Source organism: Microtus oregoni, unplaced genomic scaffold (assembly GCF_018167655.1).
Source record: "Microtus oregoni isolate MIOR12 unplaced genomic scaffold, Mior012 000014F_ref0000157, whole genome shotgun sequence".
Lineage (NCBI taxonomy): Eukaryota > Metazoa > Chordata > Mammalia > Rodentia > Cricetidae > Microtus > Microtus oregoni.
The window spans coordinates 36,979,762-37,007,643 of NW_024543073.1; the positions used below are offsets into that span (position 1 = coordinate 36,979,762).

The following is a 27,882-nucleotide window of genomic DNA, read 5'->3' on the forward strand; positions in this document are numbered from 1 at the left end:
ACCTTAAGCATCATCTGAGATTTTCAGTTAAATTTTATTAGCTATCAGTGCCAGAAAAGCTCTGTATACCCACACAGGAGTATATTTATTTGTCATAGGATAACTCTTAAATGGGCAACACAAGCTTACCTCACCTTTAACTTACTAATTTTATATTGAAAAAGATTTAGAATGCATGGGTTAATTTAGTAGTCTTACATAACCCAATGTAATTGCACAATTTAACATTATGGTAGTTTCCTCGGTCTGGGGTCTTGAGGATTCTTCTCAGCAAAGACTAGAACTGGTCCTCTGATGTCTGGTGGCGAGTTGGCCACATGCTTTGCCTTGCCTGCCAAGATTATGGGTTGTGGTTCTTACCTTCACTGCTCTCATTTCCAAGTCCTGCACTCCACCAAAGTAGGTATTGAAAATATCTCGTTCATTAAAACACAGTGTAATTGGTTTCACTTGGGACTTTAATAACTTAATTTGCTGTCATAGAATTTTGAGACCAGCAAACAAAGGCAGGCACAAACAGCTTTTGAAAAATATGTGTATGTAAACCTCTAAGCAAGATTTCTTCCAATAATAATACCACATCTTAATCAGAAGCTGGGTAAGGACATAAAAAGTTTCATATTTTTGAGAAGTCTTCATTGCTTTATCACAACCAGGATTGTATATGATAGAGAAATAGCAATGCACAAAACAATTAAAATAATCCCTGTGCTCATGGAGTTTTGGACCGAAGAAGATGACTTCATTCTGGCACGTTTCAAGTGATAAATATAATGCTGGAATTAAATGATGGGAAATGTGATGCGGAGCGCTTGTGTGCACAGAATCTTCAGGAGATGAAGAAAAAAGAGGTAACAGAGTGAGCCGTGGTTTGCCCGGAGGAGCAGATCCTGCAAAGGCCAGAGAAGCGGCTACAGCTGGCTTACTAGCAATATTCAGGATGCCAGAAAGACTGAGGAAATAGATTGTGAACGTGTGTACTAGATGACAGGGGAGAAGGAGGGCAGTGGGCATTTGAAAACCATGGATCTCTCTTGAAGGACAGAATGCTTTGGAGGAATTTGAGTTGAGGATTGATCTGACCTGATGGATATCTGAGGAGTAAGTACTGTGGGCAACGGGAACACGAAGGAAACCAGTGAGAGCCAGTCCAGTACTGTGGGCGACGGGAACATGAGAGAGACCAGTGACAGCCAGTTCAGGTAGTAAAAGGCAACTGGGTTCTGGGTATCTTTTAGAGTAGAGCATCATAACCGTACCAGAGCCAATACTGAACACTCAAATGGTGTCTGACATTACTAGAAGCTGGAAAACCCTTAACTAAACTTAGCTTGGCCACATTTTATGTGAGATTGTAACAAGCCCTATTTCTAGTCCCTTTATCTCTGGAATCTGGCAAAGACAAGAGAAGAAAGTTTGTTTAAATGATTACAGGCAATGGAGAGTGGGAGGAACAGTCTTCCCCAAGGAAGAGCACCAGCTGGCTATCCAATACCCTGATCAGCCCTGAAGACATACATCTGAGAAATACTATAGAGATTGTATTAGGAATATATACATGTAATAACAATAATGAAAAAAGAGCTCCTGAATTTGAAAGAGAGATGATGGGTATATGGGAGGGTTTGGAGAAAGGAAAGGGAAAAGTGAAGCAATTATAATATAACCTCAAAAATAAAAGTAATAAGGTAGATAAAAAGAAAGCTTATTGAATTTTTATTCATCTTTTTATTAAAAGATACCTTTTGTTGTAAAGGAAATTGATGCAATGCCAAGTCTTTGACCACTATTATTTTCACTAACTTAGAAAGAGCCCTTCTGACACATAGGTCAAGGGCAATTGCAAAGTACTATTAGCATTAATAGCACAGGGCCATACCAAGGTCTCTAAGTTCAGAACTAAAGCATACACTCTATTTCACTTTTGAAGAAGCAGATGTAAGCAGTGTGCTTGCTTAGTGCCTTCAAGTTTACTGCTTGCAAACACTGGCTTTTCCGTTCCTTAGTTTTTCAGGATTTATTAATTAATTTATTATTATTATTATTATTATTATTATTATTTACCACATAAGCAAGTAGAAACAATCAGACAAACACTAGAGGTGAACTAAATCAGTAGTCACCTATGAGTTCTACACTCCTTTCTCCTTTCTATCATTCTATTTTGACTCTGTAATACTGAGAACTGGAGTGGTGGCCTCTGGGATAGAGTACTGACTGATGCTCAGTAGCACACAGTATTCTGCAGAGTGCACGCTTTTCCTCAATGACTAGAAGTCTAGTGTGAGAAATAAAGGCAGTAGTCAGTGGTGAAGTGCAGTTTTACTTCTTGTAACTTTTTACTAACCAAAAATCTTACTGTATAGATTATATAATCTATTTTATTCTTTTCACTTTTGTCCTAAGCCCAAGGCAGACCTATGGGGTACCAATAGTCTCTTTCTTAACTTCTGTTATTTTGGTGATAAAAATAGCTATCTCTTTCCTTAGAAATGTAACAAACTGAAGAATTTGGAATTAATGGAAGGCAGAAATTGTAGTTGTGCTGTGTGGTAGATGTAGTGTTGATTGCTTTAACTGCAATGACAGCAGAGAATCTTGCCTTCCTTGAGAACATAGTAATTTCTAATGTTGATAATTTTCTAAAGAGAAATGGAAGTGCCTTCTGAAGCATTCATCACATTGAGTGCCTGCTCAATTGACTGCTCACCCCAGAATTATAAGTATAATTAAGACATAGTCGAGCTCTCAAGGCATGCACAATTTAGTAGACATGATAGAAGTGTAAATGCAGAATTATTATGCAGGGTTGCAAGAACTGTAATAAAGCTGAGTGAAAAGTGTAGCAGGAGCAATGAGAAGGACGCACATAACTTCATAATCCTGGGACAGGAACAGGAAAGACAAGCAGAGTTTCCCCAGTGGAGTGGACCCTTGTGATCTGTGATGATCAGACAACTGTTCATTAGAAAAAACACCAGTTTTTGTTAAAGTGAAGAACCATCACAAAAAGTAAACTTTATAACAATTTGTAATCAGAAATATCTCGTTTAAATTGATTCACGCAGCTCTTTGATAATGTCTCTATAGCATAAAAATCTACAAATGAATAACATAACTTATAAAACAGACACTTTAAGCCAGTATGCTTGGATAGTTGTCTATGTCTATAATCTAGCTAAATGCTAAAAGGCATTTTTTTCTATAGATTTTTAATAAGAAAAAGAATCTCCCAAGTGAATTAAAACTAGAGACTCCTTTACCCCTTATCATAAAGAAAAATTGCAACAGACTTCAAAGCCCTTATTTCACCACTTCATTCTTTTTTAAATAAATCCATTTTACAATAATAAAGAGATATCAAAACTGACTCCAGTAGGCATGCTTTCTGGGAATCTCCAACACTACACCATGGATTAATAGAGTGAGTTCAATGGCTAATTTTCACCCTTGCCCTTCCTCTCCAGGGTCACAACCTGACATACTGCTAAAGAACTGTGGGAAAGTTTGCACAGTGCCCTGTTCAACTGCTATCTGTTTTGTGACAAGTTGTGATTTCAGTTTATTGAAACTAGTAGTTTGAGTATTAAAGTCACTGAGTGATACTGAAAGGTATTCTTGCTCCTGGAGCAGAGCATAAATCCTGATCCATCCGTGGTGGGCTTTGTCCAGGGTCATTTTACTGCTGACAAGAGGCATGGTTTGCTAGATGTAGTGTGTCACGAAAAATGTGGGGGTGGGGAGGACCTAGTGACCACCTCTTTGTTATCATGTCTTTGAAAACACAGAGGCTTTTAGTAGCATGGAAAGCAATTCATACCCATGGGGAGAGACCTTTTATTTTGAACCTGTCTTGCATTTATTAAGCACTTTGGTTTAATTTCCTCAGTTGCCACAGTTTGCAATGACTATATTTTAATCTTTTAAAAATATAATCAAGATTGCCATCTGTCCTTTCTGCAAACTTGAATTTCAATCATGACATATAACAATGTCATAGCTGAGTGAATTCCATAGGGTCACTAGAACAAAAAGCAACGTGTGTTGAGATTTCTTCCAATCTTTTTCTTACCAATGGAAATAGAGCTTTGATCGTACGCTTTCTCATCAACTGGCCTAACATATTTTAAGCCTCAGATTGGTAGAATTGCATTAACTGACGCTCTTTAGTAGGTCCCCACTGGGTTTTAGTCTCTAAGTTATGAAGCAGGCATGTTTCATTGTGGTAAGGAAATTGACACTCTAGAGTCACGCTGTCAATCTATTAGAACTAATACACTTTTCATTCCTACTGATAATTTTATAATGCTCCTTTTCCTATTCTGAAAGAAAATACAATGTAGAAGCTTAACCATCATAAAAGAGGAATAAATAGAATTTTTTAACAATAAAACCATACCAAGAATTACTCAATAAATATTTTTGAATGTCTACTAGAACATATGACCAAGGAAGAGGAAGTTCTTTGTCATCTTAAATTAACTATATAAGGGACTGGGCAAGGAGGGTAAACATTGAATATAAACAGCAGGATTACGATGTGCTGAAGAGTGACCCAGGTAATGGAAACAGAAAAACACAGACTGTCGTGTGAGAAGAGGACACAATTTATAGGTTGAACTCAGTGGCTGCAGTGCGACTCTGAAATGAGGTTTGGGTGAAGAATTGGAAGAAGTGGAGAACAGCCAAGTGGATATGGGAGGAAAGCAGTCTGGAAAGTAGAAGTGGCTGGAATCAGAGCTCAGTTCTCTGGCATGGTTAATACAAGATATCCAAGAAGTAAGGATAGCAACCATGAAGCACTTGAACATCACCAGACTTCAGGGTGCATTTATGTAAATGGCGGCCATTGCAAAGCTTGATTAAATTGTGTGTTTCAAGATGTAACCTAAACAGACATGATGTAAGATATAACACAATCTCCATCATCTAATGTTTCCTAATCCTTTGTGGCACATTTAACATTTTCAGCTCCAAGCTACCGAACATCAAAAGGAGTCCCCCAAATAGGTTTCAAATAAAATTTCCTAAAAATGACATGAACACTCAAGGGACAATATAACCCTTTTATCATTTGAAAATAATGGTTCTTTAGAAACATTTCTTATATATTTTGCCATGGGAACTGTTGAAAATTATTGAAGATTTCAAAAGTGTTTACAGTATGACATAATCATTAAAATTACCATTTTAGAAATATAGAAAGAGACCATGAAAGGTTAGTAATTCAATGTTAGTGACAATGATAATCCTATGTGATATAAACATGAGAGTGACTGAACATTAATATAGACTTTAGAAATGTGGATTGTGTACTTACGGGAGAAATAGTGTAACACTAAGGAACATATTAGCATTATTATAGAGATAGCTTGACTTCATAAGTCTCTGAAATCATATTGGGGATTTCAATAAATTCCTGAGCTACACACTTCAGACAAAACTAAGAGCATTGGACACCTACATTACGCTGCTTTAACTTTTTTCTCTTCCCTGCAATCTAGAACTAGATGCAGAAGAATATCTTAAGACTTCATGTAACAGATGTAATACTGAGTCCTAAATTGAAGCATTTGATAGATTCCAGAAGTTGGAGTTTATAATCAAAGAATGACAAGGGAAACAACAACTAAGATGTGGGCACAGAGAACAGGAAGACCATGGCTCTAGAAAGGGAGAAAAGCTCACAGAAAGGTTTGCATGAGCACTGACAAGCTTACATTACATAGAAAAACATTCATTCTAGTTCATTTTTTTATAACATTATATCCACAATGTTTATTTTACAAGCATAGATTCAAAAATATTATTTTATCTATAACAAGCATAAAATACATGAAACTCTTTGTGGCAACCTTCCTAGATATTTCAGAACCTCTAGTAAGTAGACTCTCCTGCAGAAAAGCATTTCAGACTAGCTTCCAAAAGTAAATTAATTAGTGAGAGAGACTTTTATAATGCAGGAAACCCTTCTGGATTAAAAAATTTAGTATAGTATTAGGAGTTTATAGAAACTCTCTCAATCAAGGGAAACACAAACAGAAATTACCACTGTCAAGTTTCTGCTGTTAGATTGATAGTTTCCATTGTTTCTACTTAATATCTCATTTGGGATTTTGTTCATCTTGTTACTACAACCTTAGAATCTGATGGTTTTTGAAAGACACCTTAAGGAAAAGTTCCAGAACTCATTCAGGTAACCAGGGGGTCATTCTGACTTGGCCTCAATAGCTCCAATTACAGGGATTTTTTTTTCTCACTGGAATTTCTGATTCATTTTGGAATTGTAATTTTTAGAAAGTGTTTATTTATATTAAGAATAAAACTATATCTGGGTTCGAGAGATAGCTCTGGTCTGAGAAATGGTTCAGAGGTTGAGAACACTTGGCTGCTCTTCCAGGATTCTAAATTCAATCCCCAGCATCCACATAGTGGTTCACAACCATCGTAATGAAATCTGGTGCCCTTTTCTGACTTGCAGGCAGAACACTGCATACATAATAAACAAATAAATCTTTTTAAAAAACAAAAATTAATATATCTATCAGTCATATTTAATTTTCCTTCTGTAGAAATTTTAAAATCTCATTAAAATGGTAGGTATAAAACAAGGGTCCAGCCTCTGTCAGGCCATATGTGCTAAAGAAGCACAGCTGGACCTGTGTGGAACAGCGGAGATCGCGGCTGGCTGGCTGAGCACAAATTCTGCACTTCGCAGGCTCTCTTCCTGTACTACACTGAGGCCTAGAAGCCCACAATGATATTTCCAGACTCTCCTAGGGTGGTAGGGGTGTGTTTGTGTGTGTGTGTGTGTGTGATTTATGTTGTGTGAATCAGGTGTAGACGCCTAAGATTTGCTACCAGAATTTGGCTAACTATGAGCATGTTGAGTTCATTTTGACGTTGAAGACAGCAGGGATGAGCTGTAAAAGTTATCAGTTTCTTAAGTTGCTAGTGTGGTAGGAGAAACCACTTCTTACTTTTCTGTAGACATTAATGCTAATCTCTGCAGAGTGAGAACAGTCTGTTCTTAGTCCCTTCCGCCAATGAAGATTCTCTAACTCACTTAATGCTCTAAATTAAATCACTTTCTGATTAAGTGGTATTTATATATTAAAAATTCCTATTTTATTTTTATGGGTTTCCTGCATGTGGGACTGTGTTTGCTGTAGTGTCTGTGTTTCTTGTGCCGTTTCTTTGTTATTGTTGGTTTTTTTTCTGTTAGTTTTACCCTACTTAGGTTTGTTTGTATTTTAGCTATTATATTACTATTATTACTACTATTATTATAGGTCCCTGCTTGTTTTCTAATGAGAGAGAGAAAGAGAGAGAGAGGGAGATGTCGGAGTAGGGCAACCATAATAAGAATATATTGTATGAAAAAAGTAAGTTTTCAATAAAAAATCAGTTTGCTAGAAGGACCAAGTCTCTTTGGACATGAATCTTGGCCGCCACTTTCCTTGCCACTTACCTTCGCTGGGATAGAGCTTCAAACTGTACAACAATGAGACACAGCCCTTCGGTGTCTCCCTTCTGTAGCATAGTGAACAAGTCGTCTTAAAATATGGATCTAGATCTATGTGACTGCTCTTCTGTTTATGAGCGCGTGCACGTGCACGTGTGTGTGTGTGTGTGTGTGTGTGTGTGTGTGTGTGTGTGTGTGAATCTGTGTACGGGGGCGGGTGTTGGAGTATGTGGGTGGGTTGTGTGGGGGTATGGGTGGGGGGTATCAGCATGTGTGTGTGTGTGTGAGAGAGATAGGCTGTGTATGTGTGTGGGTATGTGGGTGTGTGTGAGATAGGCTGTGTATGTGTGTGGGTATGTGGGTGTTTGAGGGTGTGTGTGTTAGCTAATCTTTTAGTCTTTCTACTCTTCAGTTTCTTAAATTATAAAACTGGGATAACAATAGTTTTTAATCATGTTATTGTGAGGATCATTCAGATAATCCTTGTGTCAAATCCAAAGTCATATCTTTCATGACAGAGGCTCGAAATGGTTAGTTATTATTGTTATCAGTGTCATTATCTTGAATCTATCTTCAGCTGACATCATTATAAATCCCAAGATTAAAACATATTTCAGTTGAGATGCATTCCAATTAGTCTATCAATGTTCTTGATGAATAACTTGGGCAATAAGGTCTACAACATTTGATTTTCATCTGTGACAACAAGACTAATGTATGTATAATTCACTTTCATAACACTTAAACTCATCCCTAAGCATAAAGTACTTTCTATATTTTCCACCGTTGAAGCAAAACATCCCTTTTAACCCATGTAAGGCCTTAGATTTATATTTTTGATATTTATTTTACTGAGTAAACTCTATTACCTCAGTCTGTAAACACATACATACACACATACAGAGAGAGACATATAAAATATCTGTTAGTTTTGCATGCATATCTTAGTCTCATATAAATGAATCAACTTATTTTCTTGGCAAATTTGATAAGCAAGCAGTCAATTATGTTGTCAAAGCTATTGGTAAATCAACAGTGTGGACCGACAGACAGAGCATGGATCCCTTATTAGGTGTCCCATTGACATCGATTCTTAAATCACTCTTGGGCTTGACTGCTCAGTGGTCTAGGATTCCACCTAGAGGATCATACAGCTCACGTAGTTTTATAGTAAATGGTTCTCTCTTCCACCTCAGAAACCTACATAAAATCAGATATTCTTGGCAGCATTTCTTAGATCCATTGTTCTAAGAAGTGACTGTCTTATTTATACAACTATATCTTAGTCTAACAAAATATAGTTTCTTTAAAATGATTACAGCACCTTAAATGCCTTCGGCACAGAGTGAACCCTGAGACTGGTTGTATCACCATACCAGCAGCCCTCTTGTCCTTTACTTAAAGGATCATTTTGTAATCTTAGATCAACAGAACCTGTTCATTATTTTATAATATTTCTCTTCCCTCATTTCCTATTGATGGGAGGCACATTGTCAGCCCATAGTCCTTCACCTCTAGAGCATATCAAACCCAATTATTAGTCTCGTTGTCATCCTCCCTATTCTTCCAGAGCAGAATCTTCCAACCATGTGACCTGCATATGAACCACACACTATAATTCCACTTGAAACACTGGTTCAGACTCAAACAAGACCGGCATTTGTGCTAAATTATGACTTTCATTTATGTTTTAATATATGTTTGATAAGAATGGCTTGGTATTAAGAGAAAGTACCTTTCGACTTCTGCATTTATGATATGGTTTTTCAATGCAATTACTAAGAGGAAGAAAGTTTCCTATCTAGGTCAGACACTGGGATATGATGAAGGAGAAGCTGCCGATCCTTTGTGATGCTTCTTGTTGCTTGGTCTCATTCCCAGCAAAGATTTGAAGAAAATCAATGTATTTATCACGTGTGAGTTTGTAGTAAAAATGTTTCCTAAACAAGATATATTATCATGACAAAAATGCCAAGATTTGATGCTTTATGAATTTGGATAAAATGGTTTATCAAAGTATACTGCTAAAAAATCTTCTGTAATATACTAGAAAACAAATGGGGATATTGACATGGAAATAAAACACACTCTGGAAAAAGTTTAATTTTTGTTAATATTTATTTATTTAAAATAACATAATTTTAAGATAGTAAATAGTGTGAGTACCTTAAGGTAGCTCCTTTAGCTGTAAATTATTTCACTCTAGTCTTTTATCCAGGCCATTCAGTGGAATGATGCCCATTTTAAAGGCTGCATATTTTCTCTTCTGCCGTCATAGATTTTAACTAATGATCATAAAATGTAAGACTAAGCTTGCTGGATACTCTCAGTATTATTACATATGATAATAGCAACTACAGGTACACACTGCTACAGTTCAGACTGCTACCACCCCATAGAAGAAAACTTAGCCATGCCTTTCAACAGGACGACAAGATTTTGATATGCATTTGATGCAGTAACTACATACATTTTGTACAATGTGCTAAAAGAACCCGCAAATTATTTTGTGAAGACAGTACAGTATTTAATGATGATCTATATGGAATATAGATATAAATATAGATGCTTGCTGCTATTTCTCTCACTTCCTGTGATACTTTCCAGGAACGGATTGCTTTCTTCTCTACAACTGCCTTTTCATTTTCTTTTTTTAAAATAGACCCATAATGTTCAGGGGAAATATCAAGAATAATAAATCCCCAATCTCTGTATAAAATATACCTTCATGATATGACACACTCAAGCTCGAAATCACAGGAACCAATAAAAATGCAGGCAGCCTACTGATAATGAGGTCAGAAATACAAATAAATTTACTTTTAATGAAGACTGGAAGCACAGTAATCAAAGTGTTAAAATTCATTTCATGCATATCTTATTTGCTTCTTAGCTGATATTTACCACGCAATTCTGTGAGAAAGTAGAGGCCTAAGATGCTCCAGATAAATGGCTCAATTAATTGTACAGAGGTAGACCTCTTTGAGCCAAGCCAGAGCTGTGAGCTCTTTATTAAAAGCACTATTCTGTAGCCCTAACCTTGTTCCTTGACTCCTCTCTGGTTTCCAATTTAAACAAGTCCCCATGCGGCCTGCTCTAAAGGGCTTTGTCTCCCTGTCATTGTTATGAGCGCTGAGGCATCCTGGAAGTGTGAAATCAGACCTCATGAGTTGAACGGTTCCCCAGGGAACGCAGGACTGCGCAGAAGGTCAAAGTCATGGGCCGGACCGTCTAGAAGTGTCTGATCGCCGGTGTGTGACACAGCAGGTTGGGGGTGGGGGCTAGACTGAAGAGGACTGAAATTGAACACATCTTAATTAAAGCCCATAGACAGCAAAACAAAATGTTTTCTAGGCAGCCTGTCAAATGGGGCTTAAATTTAGCTCCGCTAATGAATCTGAGCTGCTCACTGTTATTTTGTAAGATAATAAGATTCTCGTCACAGAAGCTGATAAAAAAAAGCAAAACAAAACAAAACTGTAGCATGTCTTTTTCTGCTGTTTTGTTACTTAAATATTTTTAAACAATGACGACAGTTTTCCCAAAGGACAACATGGAAAAAGTCTATGCAAATGAAGGGGGACCAAACATTTCTCTTTAATAACTAGTGGCCTTCTAGACTACTGGGTCGACATGCTTTATTCATAACTTACTTTGGGGGGAAATAGATATTTTGTGGGACAATTTCAGTGACTATTAATCATTAATCCCTCTTCTCTTCTCCCCTTCTCTTCCTATAGGACATGGGACATTCATTTGCAAAACCAGTTCACCTGGGATAGGACCTTTTAACATGGGACAAGGCAGCATATCTTTGGAAGGTCTAGCAGCTCTTCCCTGTCAGCGTTTCTGAGAGGCTGGTCTCCCTGGACAGGGCAGGACCTCCTTCTCAGGGGGAAAGCAACAAAGAAACAAAAAACTCCACAGCCCTGGGGAAAAGAGAATGAGGGGCTGAGGATGACTCAAAAACTGGAGGAAAGTGGGAGGGGGGGGGCCCTAGGAGGAGAGAACACTCTTCTTTCTTTCACAACTTGAAAGAACCCGTCTCCCAGGTTTAAATACTCTGCTGAGAAAGTCTCACTCAATACAGAAGACTTGAAATGCTCTGTTACACGCCAAAATTAGGCCCTACTTAAGGACAAAGAGTAGTCAGGAGCAAGAAAAAGACAAAACCTGCACCCCTCCCCCACTCTCACACACACGCCCTGATTGGTTTTTCTGGTCTCACAATCTGGCCAGTTTTAGGGAGCATGTGATTTCATGTTGGAAAGAATTTCCTCCAGTGAACAGGACCAAGCCTCTAGCCTTTGCTTTGACTGTACAGGGAAGCAGTAGCCTCTTACTGGGTAGTGAAGGGGAGTGAGCGGTACTTAAAAGGATTTTTCACTTACTCAAACTTTTTCACGTAGAAGAATTTAGTACGCCAAGGCTCCAAACCGCAGCGCCACTTTCTCAGGCTGTGAAAGGCTGTCCACAATTTGCCTGAAATTTCAGTCCACTCTTGTGCTGTGCTCAATGTGCTCATATGTGTGGGAGTTGTAAATGGAGGCCTTAACCACCAGAGTTAATCTCTTTTAAAAATCTGTATTAACCTTAATGATTTGAAGTGCACTGTCCAACACTGGGCTATTGAGACTGAAGAAAAAACCACCCTTGACTATCAATAGTTTATTAGGGGCTTAGCTGAAGTGACCTACTGTAGTAGTGTTCAGCTGAACAAGGCTATAGGCTTTTTGTGGGAAGGAAAAGAATTGAGGGTTTCATTAAAAAGTAATTTGTGCTTTACACTCACTCATTCAAAGAGAGTCTCAATTGCTCTTTATTCTCACAGAGTTAATACAGTATTACAATGTTTCCCAATGAATGTGTTGTAACAAAAGAAAAATTTTACATTTTGAAAGGAAAAAATTCTTTGTGACTGCAGTAAGATTGATGGCGACTTAAAGATTTTTTTCTCCTGTGCTCATTAATGTTGGAATATTAATTAAAAATTGTGTTTAAGTGACTTATGTTATAATGATCAAAAACATCTTAAAATATATGAAAGTTGGTCAGGTATTAGTTTGTCTTGTCAGAGTTCTGTAGGAAAGAAGTTATTCTGAAGCCAAATATCATCTAACTAGAGCTTCATTTGTCCCAGTTCAGAAAGTATGTCTGGCTTAGCAACGAGAAAGTTAGTCATGATTTTAAAATTGCCTTTCCCCAGCCACAAGCTTCTAGATGAGTGATTCTCAACCTGTGGATCACTACCTTTTTGGCAGACTTCTATCTCCAAAAATATTCACATTACAATTCATAACAGTGCAAAAATATATTTAAGAAGTAGCAACAAGAGTAATGTTATGGTTGGGATCACCATAGCAATGTAACTGTGTTAAAGGGTCTCCACATTAGGAAAGGTGGGAACCACAGCTCTGGGAGTGTGCGTAACTGCAGACTTGAAGACAGAACGACCCACTCAGTCCCTCGTCTTTCTACTTTGGTTTCTCTTTGGGCAGAGCTTCACTGTCATTAACCATTAAGACAGACGCCAACTTTTCAAAGTTCTGTGGAGATGAATCCAAGGAAAGCACATGAAGAGCTTGTTTGTGCCCTAAATTGTTTATATTTTCATAAGCAATATTACTTTTTAAATTAATAGTATATTTAGACATTTCTGACTTAAACACATGGCCTGTAATTTTTGCCACCATCACAAATGTCATAAAAACCACAGAAGGTCCAAGGGTGAGCAAGGTCAAAGACAGAATTATCCACTTGGCCCTGAATAGTTCAACATCTCTCTTGTTCAGTCCCGAGCCCATTAGATTATAAGGTCAGCATGGCATGAGGAATCATTAGATTTATATCCATAAAACTGAAGGGGAAAATTGAGATTCAGTTATTCAGGATTCCCCAAATTAATGTTCACTCTATCAAATAAAAATTATATATCATTGAATCTCCACCAGAAAGGCTATTGTTATTCACGCTGATTTACATAGAGCCATTAGGAAAGAAATATCTCTATTTTTTTCAACTTTGAAAGAACATGTACTTTAACTTCCATAGTGGCACACAGGCCAAGTAGGTTAAACTTGTTTGCATATTCATGAAGTTTTAAAGTCGATGACAGCTTCTTGCTGAAAGGAGACAAACTTATATAGCTGCATTCAGCCTGAATAATGGCAGGTAGCTAAGCGTTTGAAATAACAGGTATGTAAATTTTTCTGTAAGAAATTATTGTGCCCAGGTTGAGTCACTGATAACTATATGAGAACCAAGTTCTTAAGAAAGAAAATGCATAAACTCACCATTCACAGGTTTTTTTTTAAACCACCAAATGCTAAGGAATCTCATCCTCAAAGATTACAGCTACCCCTAGCCCCACTATTCTCAAGTATCCACATATACTTTTAAAATGCCAATGTCTTCAGTTACAAATAAGCTAAAAATTATCTTTTACAAGAAATTATAAATCCCTAACATTTTTGTATCTGTTACATATTATACTCACTTTGCTGATATACAAATATGAAAATTTTAAATATTGCTATTTTGGAGCAAACATCTGCTATTTGATTTTGAAGAGAATTATCTTTTAATCTGCGTTCAGTTCTGCTGCATGAATTAAAGAAGAATACAGTGATTTGCTGACCACTGAATGGTAAGAAAAGGATAGTAGTTTATTCAAGTATGTCTGCAACTTTATCAGGGCAATCTTGCTTAACATTTAGAATAATATGTTTGTTTCCACAAATAATAAGAAAATTTTCCCAGCACAGTGATTTCCAGGAAACTGGCAAGTCAGCCCTAGCATGCCAACCAATTTTAGATAGACAATTCAACATGTGGGCATGACCATCTTTCAGATCTCTATGGAATTAAATGACAAAAAAATGGTCATGGCTCCAAACAAAATAATTAATTAGCTCTGTAGCTTGATGATATAAACATCATTATCTCACTTTTAATATGTTGAATAAACAGCAATACTAAAACTATGGACTCATTTGCTGTGTTTACATTTCTGTGTTCTGGGTAAAAAGTAATGTTATACCTAGCACATACATACATGATAGGGGAATTTCACCAGTTCCTACCTGTGACATCAGCAGCCATCAAACCTTCAGCTCTGATGACTTTCACCTGCAGAAATCCCACGTCTTTTATGTTGTTAAATATCCTCAGTGGGCTCTGGAAAACCCAAACATGGCATTAGGAAAAGAAACCTAAGGAAGCCTCAAAAATATGCTTAGAAAACACTACATTTTCTCAGAATACTTTCTTAGAGGGTCAAAGGGTTATTTGTGCTTTTCCAATACCGATTATATTTCCTCTATCAGGAGTAAATAGAAACGCATGTGCGCGTGAGCATATCCACACACATGTACACACATACATAACTACTAATCAGTGATTTTCTGGGGTCAAAATAACAGTTACTGATGATTAGCCACACTCGGTAGATGGTGAGCAATGGGCTGCAAAGCAGCTGTCCCCATGGCTTCTCTTAGTGTCTTCTACTAAAGGACCTCACAAATATTTCATTGGTAAATATGATAGTTTGAAGATGATAATGAATAATATTAACTCCTGCATGATTGCTTACATAACACTCCTCAGACAGGGTAAGTTATTGAGAAAGTCAACACTAACAAATTATTTTTTCTACCATTTTGTTCGCAGTGCTTAGATAAGGTGTACATTATCTAAAGACTTAGCTAATAGTTCACTCAAAGACTTATATAACTTTATAAAAACTTTAAGGGATACAATTTTCAAAAGCAAATTAGATTGATAAAATAAATCCAAAGGCAGTGAGAAAATTGTCTTAAGTTTATATTTGTATTTGCTATAACGTATAGAATTGTGGAGTTTTGATGATAATAATAAAAATAAAATAAAAACTTGATTGTGATGCTTTACTAAGCATAATCTTGAAATAACTAAAGGAGGAAGGCCAACAGAATTAATGGTCAGTGCTTCTACTGAATAAATCAAAGATACTTAATTTCTTACCATCTTTAAAATGTTTCATGACAAGGTAGTTTAATAAATTTCTGCATAAAATGTTATCTATCAAAAGTTGCTACAATAAAAGCAATCCCATTAGTGTATTAGTGGTGTGAGGGTACACACAAGCCAACACTTCTACAATGTGAACTTATCAGTCCTGATAGCTAGTCACTATTTACACTGAAGCTATGACCTTGGCACCGTGAAAAGAAATACAGATAAATGTGTAATCTCATAGCATGACTTAGTAAAAACAGTGTTCGGTACAGAAGATTAGCTCTTAATCTCTAGACACAAACAACTATTTATCACCAAAAATTTATCTGAAAGGCCCATTTGACTGGATTTAGCAAAAATTCACTGTTACTCTTTTGAAATTCCTACAAATCAGAGGTTTAACAATAGAGCAGGGCTGTGGTTCTGAGGCTTCTCAGCGCTCACTCAATATACGAAACAGCTAGGAATTGCCCCCAGTGATGGGGAGCAGTTTCATCAAAAGGCTCCAGTACTTATTTTCTTCATGAGCAATTGAAAACAGATTCATGGTGACCGAAGCAAATATTAGGAGTCAGAATCATTCACTCCGGAAGCTGGCCGAACAGCCACGTTTACACTGCCATTGGGACTTCAGTTTCGGGGACCCTGCTCTGCTTCTGGAAGGGTGATTATAGTTTGAAGGATTCCTTCTCCAAGGCACCTGACATCTGACAGTTTATTGCAAATTTCTACTGTTTAGGCCAGTGACATACAGATTATAATAAGAACTCAAAGAAAAAGCAAATAAATACCAGTCTAAAACTGTAATTTTATGAAAAGCTTTATCAAGGGATGTTCCTGTGTTGTTATTTATGGTTATTTTAGAAGGCCTCAAAACCTGGATGGCTTTTGAAGCCAGACATTTCCATAGCAGAGGAATCCATGATTCGCTGTGAGTCCTTTCAGTCCTCGATAGATGGGAAGAGATTGAAATGCTCTGGAGAGGAGGCCTCTTTATTTTTTTAATGAAAGGCTGTATAATATATTTTCTCTATGGCTGCAGCAGCTGTCAGAGAAAGCACTGTGGTTCAGCTCTATTACTGGAGAGGCAATACCCCATCCTATGGTACAGAGATGCTCGGAGGGGCCAGAGCTGATTGACAGCTTGTCACCATGACGTCTTATTCCATCTCTGTTATGGAGAAAATTAATGTCACACCACCCGCCTTATGACTTGCTGTCATCTTAGAACTGCTCACCTTTTATCAATGCTCTAAATAACATTTCAAGCCCATCGTCTCACGGTGGACAATCCGGTCAAGGGACATTAAATCAGATGACTGTGAAATGTCATAATAAAAATGGAATGCTAACAACTTCTTCTCTAAACTAGCTCCTCTGGTTTTTAAACTGTGACAAGGAGGAGCAGGGGTTCAGCAAACCCGTTCTGAAAAGGTCAAATAGCAGCTCTTGGACTACTACCCATTACTACCCGTCCCTACTGACCTTCCCTCTGCCTCCCCCCAAGAAGAAAAGAACAGGGAAATGGAATTAGCCACCTTTTCAGAAAGTGGTGATCAAACAGTGGTTTACTCAAGAATGTCTGTTTAATTTGTGGGATTTCATTGCTGAACAATGAAATTCTCTAGGGCTGCTTCATATCAGAGTGAGGCAATTCATTCCTTCACCCACCCTGCCCAGCACCACACCTAAACCAAATCAAATTCTTAAGTTTAACTTCCACTTTAAACACACACACACACACACACACACACACACACACACACAATGTGTGCATTTGAAAAGGAGAACACAGTAATAATCTGATGACCAGCGATCTTCTTTACATGTTTCATCAAATCAAGTTGCATATTAGACATTACAGAAAATTCATTCACTTCATAATACACACAGTGTAAAATACATTAAGGCCTCCAAGACATTTATCTTTGTCCTTCTACTGTTGTGAGTTAACACAAATATAGCATGTCCCCAGTTCTGCATTACCGCTTCTCAGCGAGTGTGTCTAGAGAGGGAGAATGACAGCAGGGCTTCAAACTTGGGGTTACAGAAAAGCACATTTCAACATGATTCACCTTTCAATGCATTGGGCAGAATACAGCCTGAGAAGTAGCTGAGATGCCAAACATAACATTTTACATTTAAGCGAAATAACTGGCATTTTGGAAAAGATGGAAAACAAAATATTCGTATTCTAAATGGGACTAGCTGACTAAAGAAACTATTCAACGGCAGCCAAAAAAAAAATCAATCAATAATAGCTGGATTACTTCTAATTATGTGGACAGTAGTATCATCTTCATACATAGGATAATATTAAAATGGTGATCTAGTAACTACAGAATGTTAATGCCCAGATGAATTTTCAAGTTAATATACCAATTAATTCCTTTCTGGTAGTTTTAATGCAGAAAGATCATTTCCAGTAACTAGAGAATATAATTTTAGTGAAATAATTATGTGAAATAATTTTCATAATTGTAATTATATATTAGAAGATACTACACAATAACTTAGGCTCTTGGGTGGTTTTAGCCTTGCTAAGTCACCTCTATTAAACTGTTTATGATAATAGTATTGGTGGATGAGTTCTACAAGCATTAGCAGACAGCTGATTCAGTGCAGATAGTGAGAATAAATTTGCTGAGGCGCACATTCTGGTAATCTGTTTGAAGAATACTGTAGAGCATTCATACGGGCACTTCATGTCAGCTGCACAACCTGATAAGGTGCATCTTTATTAAATTCAGTTACTGAAAGGGTGTCCGTCAGCAAATAGGAATGGTTTTTAAAAAGCCATTCTTTGTTGGTCGGAGCTCGGTTTCATGGCTGAGTGTCTCGAGGAGACGTCTAAACACCTGGCAGCACTGTACAATACAAGCTTTGTGATTTGAAGTGGGAAAGCCTTCCCCTAGTTTCATCAGTACCAAGGCCGTTACTTTTCCAAGCCGCCATCCAGAGACAAAGGTAGAACAAGAGCTCCCCTCTCTGTTGATTCAAGAGAACTACAAGATGCGAAATGCACCCTGAAAGTTGCTGGGAAACAGGAAGATTCGACATTTAAAGGGCATAAAATTTGAAGATGGTGACTTTATTGGCACTCCATCCCACACCAAACCCCACCCACACTCGGGCAGAATGACTGCCTTTCACTTTCATACTGACATGAGACTTTTCCGAGCTGTAAACATCACTTTGGATGTTCTCTAGCTCCCAGCTTCTTAGGATGCTAATAACATTATTTTAGATTTAGTTCCTTTATGGAAAATTTCTCTATATGATAAAAATCACAAGGCAGAACCTTAGAATACAGAATGTGCTCTGAAATGCATCCTGCAGATTTCATCTATGTCAAACTATAGACATCAGTGGGGGCTGCATGGCAGCTCCCAGGGCCTACCCTCTGCTCCTCAAAACCTCCTCTGAAAGCCACTTGTCTTTCTGGGAACACTGTGCACAACCTCATCTGGTGACACGTGGGTCAGGAAGGAAGCTCATTGCATACGTACATATCTTTTTAAGATCTCTCCCCGCTCCTTCTGGTCCTCCAGGGAGTGGACAGAGAGGTCGGAGATACTGACTGTGGCCGAGGCTGTCAGAGTGACAAGCAGAACCAGGTGGCCCTCACCCTCTTCCAGCTGTAACTCCAGCTTGTGGGTTTGCTCCCTACTGAGAGACGACAGGTCAACCTGGCACCTAGAAACAAATGTTTTGAATTAGCAAACGGCATTCTCACCACATCAAACAGATAGGGTTTGCTGGAGACCTGTGAACGTTAAAGAAATAGAAAACCATCTGGGACAGTGTGAGATCAACTGCTCTCTTCACAAAACTCAGGCCCTGGAGATCATAGAACTTTTAATTGCTTGTTTCCTGTAAGATAGACACTCAGGGAGAGTTGTGCTATTATCTCCTCTGGTACCGTACTCATGAGTTGGTGCTCAGACCTATTCAGGCTGGAGCAAACTACCAAGAGTGGAGTTTCCCTGTCACTGTTGCCATTATGCGATTCCTCCTCCCAGTTTATAAACGTCACTGAATAGCAGCTAACATTCACTGTGCAGAGGTTAAGTTTTACGTTTTTAAACTTATACGCACAGTGCACTCGCTAAAACAAAATGTTTTAGTGGCAAATCCTGCTGCATGTGCCTCTCCTACAGGCCAAACACCTGCACTCTTTTCCTAAAAATGTGAGTTGATTTCGAGGAGGAGATAATACAGTGACGATCAGGCTAATAACCCGGGCGGGGGAAGAGGGGACAGGGATAAGGAAAATAAAAAACATTTCAAATAGGAGGTGGGTTGATAAAATGGCTCAGTGGGGCTGATGTTGGTGTTTTGGACATCTGAGTTTCAACTCTGGGACCCACATGGTGGAAGGAGAGAACCAATTCCCACAAATTCCACTCGTGTGCTGTGGCAGGCATACACACACACACACACGCGCACGCACACGCACACACACACACACACACACTCACACAAAATGTGATGATTGAGAAATAGCCAATTACCAAAGTAAACGTTCTCAATACATCGCAAATGAGATGGGCATGTACAAGGGAAAGATTCATTCTTGCTCCCTTTAATTCTGCACTCCACCATCTGTTGCTTGGTTTCGAAGCTGTTTTTAAATAACAGCATAACAGTATAACAGTATCTAAAGTGTTCAAAGATTGTACCTGAATTCAAACATCTTTCTTATGAGACTTTACAAAATGAATCAAAGAGTGACATTTCCTTTTATTTTGTGCACAGCATTAACAATGACTATGACTAGACACAGAGGGTGTGCTAAAGCCTATTATTAAGGGAGTTAGAAACCAGTCTGTACAACTCTGGAATACACCTTTCCAAATGCTAGAATAGATACCAGAAACCTTACTGACTCTGTTAATACAACATTCAATTCAAAATACTATCACTAATTCTCCTCAATGCTAAAAAATTAAAATAAAAATCCCACACAATATCAAATGCTTTATCTAACATTCTGATTGTAATTAGAATCAAGTTCTCAATAACAACTGGAGTAAACTAAAAGTTAAAACACATTGAGGAAAAACAACTAGTCAAAAGCAATCTCTAATGAAAGGAGGAACACGAACATGGTTTTAGAGAACTCTCCAGCTCTGGCACAGTGCCTGGCCCACAGTGTCTGGCCTCACTGGTTGTGACTACCTCTCCAGCTTGGGTCAGGAGTGTAATACTAGGTAACCCAATAGGGATTGTGATCCAGACAGAATATTGGCTGGTAGGGTTGGGACCATGAGGGACTTTTCATTCACTTTGTTCCTTTCTGCAGCCCATCCCCAGCTCAGTTTGATCACGTCTTTCCCAGGCCCTTCCTTCCATTAGCCTTGTATAGTGTGCTGTATTGTCATACAAAGAAGAGCACTGGAATACACTCAAGCCTCCTGGTCGCTTCCCTTTCAAGCTCATGACCACTTTGCACAGGCTGTGTTGATGCTTCGTTTTCCTTTTAGAGTCTTCACAGGGAATGCTTCAGAGCTGGGAAAGTGCTCTCAAGATACTTCCTCTGGAAAGTGCAAACTGGCAACTTTCAGAAGGAATCACAGCCACAGGTTTATTGCTTGATTGGGTGTGTGTGCACACGTGCATGTGTGTGCATGTTTGTGCACGTGCATGCGATTGTGTGTGTGTTGTGCCAATAAAATTTCAATTCTAAATACAATAATTTTGAATAAGTTACAATAAGAATTTGTTAGTCCTGCAATCTGCTACATGCAATGAAAAACTGAGGAGCAGGGAGGTCAAATGATCTGAGTGAACATACACAGTCGTGACCAGAGTCAGAGCCTGTACCTGGGCCTCTGAAATGGAAGGCCTAAGCATATTGCTCTCCAAGACTCACTGAGAAACAGCATTCTTGGAGAAAAGAGTGCAGTTAGCAATGGTTCGCAGAGATGGTCAGACGTTTCAGTTACCGGAAGCATCTTCTTTTCCACGTATAGAATTGTTTTGTTTTTATTTCAATGTTTTAAACTACATATACATTAGGAAATTAGCTGTGCTTGTTCTTATAGGACAAGAATACTTCACAAATTCAGATTTAAAAGCTATGATACTAGTAAAATTTAAACAGGATAAACTTACAGAAATGTCACCTCGTCAATGAAAACTTCATGGCTCACAGGAAGAGCCATGTGTACTGCAGCATCTTGACTATCCTAATATTAATGTAGAGGACAATAATATGCTGGATGTGGGAGTGCTAAATGTTAAAATGTGGGAGTTTTCATTCAACTGTGGCCACTCAGACATCTTATTTATCTAAAATTCTGCTCAGGAATAAGAAGCTGTTTTAAATGTCAGTTTTGCCGTGACTTCGCCAAACTGTCTTGTTAATTTGAAGATAAAGTTTGCATCACACCTTCATTGCTGAGTATCAAATCAAGTGACTGCTGGGATAAATGTAGAAAAAGAATTTTCCATTCCCTGTTAGCTTTTGAACAAATATGTACAAAGACCCTTGTGGCATAGTCTACTGCCCTGCGAATACAGTGCTAATTGGTGTGGGATGAAGGGCTTGTATGTGGCTCACCTGGACTGGTAAATCCCTCACAAAGGAAGGATTCATCACAGATGAACTATAGAAGTAAGAGATTATCCAGGGGATCTACGCATACAGAATGCTTTTTAAATATGAAAATGCAAAATTATTTTTTAAAAAGCAGTAATGTAAATTCATGAACTCCAGAAATACTTGGCAGAGATGAAGAACCCAGAGTCATTTTCTAATTGCAGGACTCTGTCTCCACTAATTAGCTGTGTGACCTTTTCCAAGACAACTTTCCCACCTGAATTTCACTTTTCTCATCAGCAGTTATGAGATAATTGAACTAGATGAACTCTGAGTTTTCAGAATCCCCAGTTTCACAATTTGTGATAACTCTATCCATGTTTACACTTGTGTCTTTCTTTCTTTGCAATTCTACAAACTAAAAACCTAAAAGAGTGAGTTTATCTTATAAGTAATGAAATATTATTCCTTATTCATCTTATAAAACAAAACAAAGCAAACGACTCTTGAAAGTCCGTGTAAAAAGAAACCTATATAATTTAACTTTGTGCTGTATTGCAAGCAATATCACGCTGTGCCTCCAATATCAGCATGAAGGATGTCAAAAGAAGGCACTGTGGACCCTTCTCTTTGGCTCAAAAATAGTTCTCTTTGCATGTGCTTTCTAGCAGGAATCTACACTTATGGTTTAAACGTTTATTTAAAGTATCTTCTTATTTCCCTGGATTCCCCAGGATCCTTGCTATCCAGGAGCTGAACCACTTGCTTTGATTAAGATGTGTCTTTGATTTTGTTCTGCCCTTTACACCAGCACCCTCACTGATCACTGTACCCGAGTCCTAATAGCTCCTCTTCACACCAGCACTCTCACTGGTCACTGTACCCGAGTCCTCACAGGTCCTTTTCACACCAGCACTCTCACTGGTCACTGTACCTGAGTCCTCATAGGTGCTTTTCACACCAGCACCCTCACTGGTCACTGTACCCAAGTCCTCACAGGTCCTCTTCACACCAGCTGTCATCCTTCACTTGCTTAAATAGACTGGGTCCTCTCCTCGGCCACCACTGTATGTTCAGGTCCAGCATCCACATGCCTGACTTTGTGACTTCTAAGGCCACTTCCGCATTTGCATGCAAAGCCACACTGTAGGATGCAATGTTGCTCTCAGAACCTGTCAGTGGACCCCATGAAACAATGCAGAGGTTGATTTCCTGCGGAGTGAACTTTGAACAGGAAGTGGGAAGATACCTGCTAATATCTCCTTCCCTCTGACTATTCCTAACTACGATCTGATCTTATTGCTTGACTGCAGACAGCTGATGGAGGAAGGTCATTGGTTAAAAAATAAAGAAACTGCTTGGCCCTCATAGGTTAAAACATAGTTGGGAGGAGTAAAGAGAAAAGAATGCTGGGAGGAAGAAGAAGTGAGCTCAGAGGCCATGCTCCCCTCTCCTGGGCAGACACAATCAATGAAGCTCCGACCCAGGATGGATGTAGGCTAGAATCTTCCCGGTAAGCGCACCTTGGGGTGCTACACACATTATTAGAAATGGGCTAGTCCAGGTGCGAGAGTTAGCTGAGAAGAGGCTAGATATAATGGGCCAAGCAGTGTTTAAGTGAATACAATTTGTGTGTTATTATTTCGGGTAAAGCTAGCCTGTGGCTGGAGCCGGGTGGCAGAATGCAACCCGCAGCTCCCTTAACAGACAGCCTTGACCTACACCTGCTAAGCAGCCTTTCCTTGATACACAGAAAACCGTGAACAAATTGGCAGCATATTATGTTGTGTTGTGTGCCAGGGCTCCCCCTTCTTCATCTCATATCTTACTTTAAGGAAATATACCTTCCAGTAAAACAGCAACACCCAATTTTTGCCTCCGAGTTTGTTTCTAGAGAACCCAGGCTAAGGTGAAAGGTGTTGACACAGTTTATCCACACTCCCAGTCTGGGATGTTCAAAACTTGACTTAACTATGTCCCCGCTTCCCTTTCCCTGAGAAATATACCCAGCAACCCGACAAGACCCTCACTAAACCATTATCAGCCTGTGTGTGACTTGTCTGTGCCATATCCTGTGACTCCAGGCTGCCCCTAACTCTCACCAGCTTCTGGGGGTTTGGATGAGACCTCCTCCCTGCCTGAGACCATAGTCTCCCTCTCCTTACTTGGCTAGCTTCTACTAATCCTTACTGGAAAACTTTGCAGTTGTTTCTCTTCATGTCCTGAAACGTCTGTAGGGAGGGGTGATATCCTGTCCTTTATAGCACCTAGACTCTATCTAGGGCTTTACAAAGAAATGTCACCTCAGAGAGGCCAAAGAGTCACCTGTGGGGACAAGGTTTCATCATGGCAAGGCCAGTGCTCATTCTTATACATCGGTACTATCTACCCAGAAAGTGATCCACATCCTCTCTGCCTCTGTCCCTCCGTCCCTCCCTCCTCCCTCCCTCCCTCCTTTCTCCTTTTTCCTTTCTTTTTCCCCCTCCCACCCTCCCTCTCTTTCCTTTTTCCTTCCTTCCTTTTTTCTTTCTTCCATTATCCCCTCCTCCCTCCCTCCATTCCTCCCTTCTTCTGTCCCTCCCTCCCTTCCTCCTTCCTTCTTTTCTTCCCCCTTTCTGTCTTTCTTTCTTCATCTCTTTTTATCTTTCTGTTTGATTTATTTATAGCACTCATCTCACTTGCTCATTGGCTGACTCACACATGTGTCCGACACTACCCAATTTCTAGGTGTCACCTATTTTAAATCTAAGTTTTCCTGTCTTTATTTCTTGAATACCGAATGTCCACCAACTTAATATTAATGTGTAGAAAGTTATTTGATTTCAGAGTACATATATGTTCAAAGGTTCACAATGCTGAACTGAAAGACTCATTTGCATTATGATATTCAGCAAATCATTTAAGCTTTTTGTGTTTCATATTTATTTTATTTTGAGATGTGGTTCTATACATAGTTCTGGCTGGCCTGGAACTTGTTATGTGAACAAGGCTGGCTCAAACTCACAGATATCTACCTACCTTTGCCTCCCAAGTGAGTGCCGGGGTTAAAGGTGAGCACCATGACTTTCAGTTCAGCTTTCCTTACTCACCAAATAAAAACTCAAGAGAAAAACAGTCTCTCTTAGCTGGAGCTGTAAGATGCTTTAAAAAGTTACAGCTCTCTCTGGTTACATCGCCACTTCACTTTAGTTTGAACTGTGAACTACACATACATCAATCAATCAATTACTATAATAGTCAAAACAGAATTAACACTGAAGGGGATTTCAGAGACATTTTGTTGTGTTCCAAAAAATGAAAAAATTGAAGTTCAGAGATCAGAAAGTTTGAATCATGTTTCCTAACTTCTATATCAGAACTTAAATATATCACATATAATATATATGTTTGGATTCCTTAGCCATATGAAAGAAATATCATGCATATTAAATGCTGTTTTACCTGAGAACTGAAGGAGGAACTGATCCCCCTCACTTTTATCCCCCACACCTTGCCTCGGCTGCTCTTTATTGATGGTGATCAGTGTTTCTTTCAGGATAAAATAACCTAGCTGTGTCCTAGTGTTTCTTCCAGGATAAAACAAGCTCCTACTTATGGGCTGTGTCAGACACACTGAGTAATAAGTCACTGGTGGTATAATCAGACCTACCAAGAATCCAGCCAAAACAATCCAAATTATCAAGCATAACATTTTCAACAGGAGTTTATATAAAATTTTTTTAACAATGAATTTCAAAATGTTGTTTATACCCTGAAATACTGGCTAAAGGTATATTGAAGCCATCATGATTAGCAAGAAATTTAAAAATAAATGCTGCCTGTAGTTCTAAGGAAATATCCTATTCCTCAAATCTTCAGTTAGGAAATCAGCAAAAATATCATAACAAGAAAAAACTCATTAGTTTACAAATCTTTGTGCTCAGCAGTTAATAGTACATGTGGGTTTGCTTTCTTATGTATGTAGGACACAAAGGTCATTGTAATTTTGGTGTTGAAAATAAACGCCCCAAATCAGAATCACAGAGTTGGCTATGCAAATGCGCTGATCTTAAGCTTTTAAGAGTCAAAGCCAAAGGCTGGATTCCTCCTTTCCCATGCTAAACCTGGACATGCATGTTCACCTCCATGCTACACCTAAACATGTGTGTTCACCTCCATCTTAACCCTGAATATGTATGCTCACCTCTATCTTAACCCTGAACATGGATGTTCACCTCCATGCTAACCCTGAACATGAATGCTCACCTCCATGCTAACCCTGAACATTTGTGTTCACTTCCTATTCTATTCTCATTCTTTCCAGGGTTGTTCCATGCTATAGAATTGGGAAACATGTTCTTTGCCTAGAACTAGCTAGTTTATAGTAAGTTTCCTTATATCATTTATAAAACTCCTCTTAAACCTTCTACTCAGGCCTACATTGGCAACACTTTGCTATTCTGGGCATTACCAGCACTAAGTCCCTGAGAACATACAATGAATAACATCACTAGCAATTCACCAAACTAAAATACATATATCCCCAAGTCAATGCCACTTTAAAGATAAAGGACATTTTGCATCTTAATAAATTATACCATAAATCTTGCCATATTGCATAACAGAGAACTCCAACTGAATGAAGTTGCATGCTACACGATTTACTTATCCTGTACGTTCACAGAGGCAACTTGCTTTCCAATTATTTCCTCAGCTGTCAGCAACCAATTTGTCCGGATTATTGCTCTACATAAAAGTGTTACAAGTATGGGGATTTATTAGCTGACTATCGCAAAGGTGGCAATCTTTTTTGCCTACCAAAATGCTGCTGATCAGAAAGTTAAATAATGTAGATTAACATTATTTCACCTTTGCTTGAAATCTGTGGTTCAACAACAGGCAAGATTTGCTGTTCAAGCTTGCAGTATGATGCGCATCATCTAAATTGGTTCACTGATTGATTATTTTACTGAGGAGTTAAAGGCTTCCGGAAAACAAGCTGAATGCAGACTGTGGTGAGCCGAGGGTGAACTTTATAGTCAGAGTACTTGGATTTGTGCCCTAGATCAGCCACTCCACTTGTGCAATCACCAAGCAGCCTCTTAACCAACTTTGGCTTCGTTCTTCATATCCACAGAATTGATACAGTATACATGTTCCTTCTCTGCCTCCTCACGCTGAGTTGTATATAAAGATGCTTACAAGCTTGGAAAGAGTCATTCTCATTGCTAATCTATGTCCCTGGTGAATAAATTTTTATGTAAATTAAACAACAAAATGTGTAAACTCCCATATACCGAGATGGTGAAAACTCTGAACACAGTATTAGAAGACGCATACTACAAGAAATGAAACCATAGAGTTATATACTAGTCTAGAACTAGCCAATAGTTAATGTCATAGTGAACGGGTCATGCTAGAAGATACCTCTGCAGAATATGTACACACTAACTTTTGAGGCTTAATGCAACCACAGTACTGAATATTCCAGCCAGAATAATAGGGGAAAGAAAAAAAATGGAAGCAAACTGTCACTATTTATATGTAATGTGACCTTATTTATTGAATATCCCAAAGATCTAAAGCCTCACCAAAACCTATTAGAGCTAATTAAACATTTTTTCCAAAATGTAGGATCCAAAAATCAATAGAAAATATCAGTACTATTACTGTCCATCAATAGCAAATTAACTGAAAACTATAAGGACAAGAAACCAAATTTTCAATAGCTATAAAAGTAAAATTCTTGAGGATAAAAGTATTTAGAATAAAAGCCTGGGAAGGTAGTTTCATAGATTGGAATTATCTATATTGTTAAAATGTCTGTGCTCGTCAAAATGACCTCCAGATGCATGTAGTTTCTATCAGGGAATGAATAATATTCCACAAAGAGAACATT

The 27,882-nt window shown here is 38.4% G+C and overlaps 1 protein-coding gene across 3 annotated transcripts in view; it reads right to left on the reverse strand.

Annotated features, from left to right (window-relative positions):
• The window catches only part of Mctp1 (multiple C2 and transmembrane domain containing 1), a 573,552-nt gene that overhangs the window by 161,961 nt on the left and 383,709 nt on the right, over window positions 1-27,882 (reverse strand). For all 3 annotated transcript variants that reach the window (XM_041663341.1, XM_041663343.1, XM_041663342.1), the window contains 2 exons: window positions 18,970-19,156; window positions 14,548-14,641 (listed from right to left, as the gene is read on the reverse strand). In XM_041663341.1, coding sequence (XP_041519275.1) covers window positions 14,548-14,641; window positions 18,970-19,156 — 281 coding nt within the window. The remainder of the gene's footprint in view (window positions 1-14,547; window positions 14,642-18,969; window positions 19,157-27,882) is intronic.